The following is a 4,739-nucleotide window of genomic DNA, read 5'->3' on the forward strand; positions in this document are numbered from 1 at the left end:
TGTGGCCATCAGGAGGACCCGAGTGAAGCAGAAGAAAAAGTCTAGCTGGATCTTGTCATTCTGACAGCCTGCGACTCCGGAGCCTCAACTCCATGATCTTGCAGAGAGCTGAGCATTTCCTACCACACTGACACCTCGAAACTTCAGTGCATAAAGACACTAAGAGGCAAGCCCCTTGGAGCCAGGTAAGCGGGCCTTGGCTTTTCTATGCTGTTGCCTACTGTTCAGGGTGACCCTGCCTAAGACGTGGGCTGCTCAGGGCGGCTCAGAGGTAGAGAATGGTCCAGGGGCCAGACTGGTGTCTGAGTCGTCCCCAAGAGCGCCTGTAAAACAATTAGGACTAGGCAGTGTGGACCAGACGGTACTGAGGTACAGCTGCAAGGCACTGAGTAGCTTACTGTCCTGGGAGCAGCTAGGCAGAATTATAGGACTGTGTGCAGTGCTCGCTTTGGTAACACATATCCTAAGTCTTATGTGCAGGTGCAATGTATGTTGCGGGGTATGGAGGTACTGGAGATTGAACTCAGGGCCCTCCCAGTGACCACATTCCAGCATTTTTTTTTTATATACCAAGTTTTACTGCATTGCTCAGGCTAGTCAAACACATGTTCCCCATGCCTCAAACTCCCAGAGTGCTATGATTGCAGCCCTGAGCCACCATGCCCTGCTAAAAGGAAACTTTCTTACATGATTTCTTTTTGGAGACTGATTTAAAAAGCCAGCCACTCTGAAGAAACAAGAGATGACTTTCACGCAAAGTTCTTTAAAAACAAATTACTTAGCCAGGCATGGTGGCAGTTGCCTCTAATCCTAGCACTCTGGAGGCTGAGGCAGGAGGATTGTTGCGAGTTTGAGGCCAGCCTGGGTTACAAAGTGAGTTCAAAGCCAGCCTGAGCTGCATAGTGAGACCTTGTCTCAAAAAGACAAAAAAAATTACTTGTCAAATTTCCCCCTGTAAAGGAACACCAAGATGGTGTATGAAGAGACTGTAGCAAGAGGGAAATATTACTCAGGAAAAGCATTGCACATACGAGGGTGGTTGACGCTGAGCCAGTTTCCTGAGGAGACTCGGTGGCTTTTAGTGTCCTGGACAGCCCTGACTGTTCGCAGGACTTCTCTGAGTTACAGACTGGAGGACACAAGGGCTGGGTGGCTCCAGGCTCTGGGGACAGTGGATCTCTGTTCAGTGACATTGAGGAAGATTCCATGGCAACAGGGTTCTCGCATTTCTCCTGCAAATCTCCTTCCCGGGTCACCTTTAGGAGCAGTGTGCCTGGAGTTGTCGTGGGGTCGGCATTTTAAAGAAATAGCAGGTAGAGTCTGGGCTGGGTCAGCTGGCAGTGGTGATTCAAATTCCTCTCACTTTTGCCAGATTAACAAGAATCTGGGCTCATGGGAAGAGCCTGGCCAGGCCACCCCAAATTGTGGACCTCCAGGCTGAGCAATCTGCAAGAACCAGGACCTGTAGGAGCAGCAAAGAGCCACTCCTTAGGGCACCTGCGCTTCCCGGAACCAAGAGTGACAGGTGGAGGCAGAGGAGTGAGCCCCTGGGATGGATCCCATTGGAAATGAAAGTGCTCCCACCTCCCACCCTAACCAAGTGCAGCCCCTTCCAGCAAGGAACCCACCACCCGCCATGGGCCTTGGTGTCCCCTGGCCAAGCCAGACCAATGGACACTAAAGCAGGAAATCTCATTAAGGGGAGTAGAAGGAAGAGCTTGAGGCAACCAGGTTCCAGGCAGGGGCGATGACTGGCTGTTGGGTCAAATCACTTCCTCTTCTTGGTGGCCACGTAATGAAAACCCCATTTATTTTTATTCACTCGTTTTCCAATGTTAGAACATTTTAGTCAACACTTAGAAACAAGCCTGTTTATGGGCTATGGTGTGATACCTCAGTGCATGTGTCCACAGTGTAAGCACCGGAATGGGGTCACTGGTGCCTCTGTCCCCTCAGCACTGACCATTTCCTTGAGTGCAGGGCATCCAAAAGCCTCCCTATGACCTACTCAGAACTCGCAGTTGTGGTCAACCCTGGTCCTCGCACAATGCCACAGGATGCTCAAAGTCACCCCTCAGGCCCAGCTGCACCCCGCACACATGCGCCCTCTGCCCTCCACGGCCCAACCCCGACCTTTCCCAGACAAATCACTGCTCTGTGCTCCGCTTCTCGACAGCAGCTGTCAGAAATTTCTAGCCAGAATCCACATGGAAGGGCCTGCCATGGCCCTCACTGCCCAGACACATCTCTGTCTGGACTGTCAGCCAAGAGAGCTAGCAGGGCGGCTCTCAGGGGGCAAGGGCCATCCACAGGACCCTGGTCACTCTGTGAGGTCACCTCTTGGCCAAGGCTGTGCTGAGCTCTACATGTGCATGTATGTGCGCACGCTCACACACACACACACACGCACGCACAGAGCCTGGACTTCCCTCTGAACCTACCAACAGCCGGCACAGTGGGTGACCAACGAACCGCCCTGGGCCACACGAGGCCCTGTGACCCCAGTCATGCTGAGTAGTCTGTCCTCTGTGCCCTCCTCTACAAAGTGATTGGTTGGCCTTACAATCTCACTGTGACAGCACTCTGGGTTTGGAGTGGGTTATCTTTGCATTACAGTACATCTTTAGCTTTTATAGTGCCAGAAGCCATGAAACTCTCTTTGTGAATTTATACCCCACAACCAGGAAGATTTTCCTTCCCAGAGTCCTCCTGAGGCCTGCAGAGCACATGTCATCACACCATTGTAAGGGGTAGGACAGCCGGGTGGGCTCTGGGCTGGGCACCAGAGAAACACACCACTGGGTCTGTGCTCCAGTTATCCACCTCCTCAGAGCTGTGTCGTTGGGCACATTTCCTGACACTGGACACCTCCATGTCATCTGTCCCCCATAAATGGGAGCAAGAAGTTCCCTGCAAGGGTCACTGAACACTAAGGCTGGGGTCTTGTCCCTAAGACTTGGTTAAGAAGCCCTGGATACATGACCATGGGGAGGGCCGCTTGTACCTTCAACCCCCTACCTTGCCCAGGAAACTCACAGCTGTGGTGATGGGTTTCAGGATCTGTGCACATGCTTGATCAGCACCTCCTTTGCTATTGGACTGAAGGGTCCACAGGCAGTGAAGATCTGGGTCTCTCTCCTGGCTCACCATTTTGTCCCCGGGCCACTGTAGATAATGGGCCCTTGGTAAACATTTGTCATGTGATGAGAGAAATATAACCACAGCCTTGGCTTTATTGCCCAGAGCCTTACCCCTTGATGGAAACATAAATAAGAGAAACCGTTATACTTGATCCACAGAACAGGCCAAGATGGAGAGTCCAACTGCCACGGAAGACTACAACCTGATCACTGAATACAAATATGGCGACTCAACGCCGTGCCATAAGGATGCCGTGAGGGCCTTCGGGTCCCAGCTGCTGCCACCCTTGTACTCCCTAGTGTTCATCATCGGCGTGGTGGGCAACATCCTGGTGGTCCTGGTCCTCATGAAGTACAAGCGGCTCCGAAGCATGACCAGCATCTACCTGCTCAACCTGGCCCTCTCAGACCTGCTCTTCCTCTTCACACTTCCCTTCTGGATTGACTACAAGGTCAGAGACACCTGGATCTTCGGCGATGGCATGTGTAAGCTCCTGTCCGGCCTCCATTACATGGGCTTGTGTGGTGAGATCTTCTTCATCATCCTGCTGACCATCGACAGGTACCTGGGTATCGTCCATGCCATGTTTGCCATTCAAGTCCGGACTGTCACCTTCGGCATCATCACCAGTGTCATCACCTGGGCCCTGGCCATCTTGGCTTCCATCCCAGGCTTGTACTTTTCCAAGACCCAGTGGGAGGTCACTTACCACACCTGCAGCCTTCATTACCCCCATGAAAGCATGAAGGCCTGGCAGCGCTTTCAGGCTCTGAAGCTGAATGTGCTGGGGCTCATCTTGCCGCTGCTGGTCATGGTGTTCTGCTACACAGGCATCATCAAGGTCCTGCTCCAACGACCCAATAAGAAGAAGGCCAAAGCCGTCCATCTGATCTTTGTCATCATGATCATCTTCTTCCTCTTCTGGACCCCATACAACCTGGCTGTGTTTGTTTCTGCTTTCCAGGAGCACATGCTCACCAAAATATGTGAGCAGAGCAAAGAGCTGGACTTGGTCCTACAGGTGACAGAGGTGATTGCCTATACTCACTGCTGTGTCAACCCTATCATCTATGTCTTCATGGGTGAGAGGTTCCGGAAGTACCTGCGCCAACTTTTCCACAAGTAGGTGCCCATGCACCTGGGAAATTGTCGGTCCTTCTTCATCAGGGACTGGCTGGAGAGGGCCAGCTCCATGTCTCTCTCTAACAATGAGCATGAGTTGTCCTGCATGTTCTGACTCAGACTCCTGCTGGCCACTGTGGGTCCCAGTGGGAGTATTCTGCCAGGCCAGCCACCATGGCAAGGAGAAGAGGCAGTGTGGCTGTCCCCACCAGATTTCCACCCAACGTGCAAAAATTAGGCTTTGAGACAAAGGGTGCTCAAAGTTGGTCTCAACTCCATCACCTGGGGCTTCAGTCTTGCCATGGCTCTCCTTGGTGGAGAGTGACAAATGTATGTAGAAAATGTAGCAGAAAATGGCTTCCTCCAGCAAGTATGCTTCAGTTTCTTAGTTGTCCAGGTAATAGTTCCTGATTCTCTGTCTTGAAGTAAGCACTCAGACTGTAGTAGAAAATGGCTTCCTCCAGCAAGTATGCTTC

General features: G+C 52.1%; 1 protein-coding gene across 1 annotated transcript; it reads left to right on the plus strand.

The window, feature by feature from the left end:
- Window positions 1–3,299: 3,299 nt before the first annotated feature.
- Window positions 3,300–4,267, plus strand: LOC102007904 (C-C chemokine receptor type 1-like). The gene has a single exon (XM_013513596.1). The coding sequence runs from the start codon at window positions 3,311–3,313 to the stop codon at window positions 4,265–4,267; it is 957 nt and encodes a 318-aa protein (XP_013369050.1). The 5' UTR covers window positions 3,300–3,310.
- Window positions 4,268–4,739: the final 472 nt, after the last annotated feature.

This window comes from Chinchilla lanigera, unplaced genomic scaffold (genome assembly GCF_000276665.1).
Source record: "Chinchilla lanigera isolate Chin_1 unplaced genomic scaffold, ChiLan1.0 scaffold00019, whole genome shotgun sequence".
Taxonomy (NCBI): Eukaryota; Metazoa; Chordata; class Mammalia; order Rodentia; family Chinchillidae; genus Chinchilla; species Chinchilla lanigera.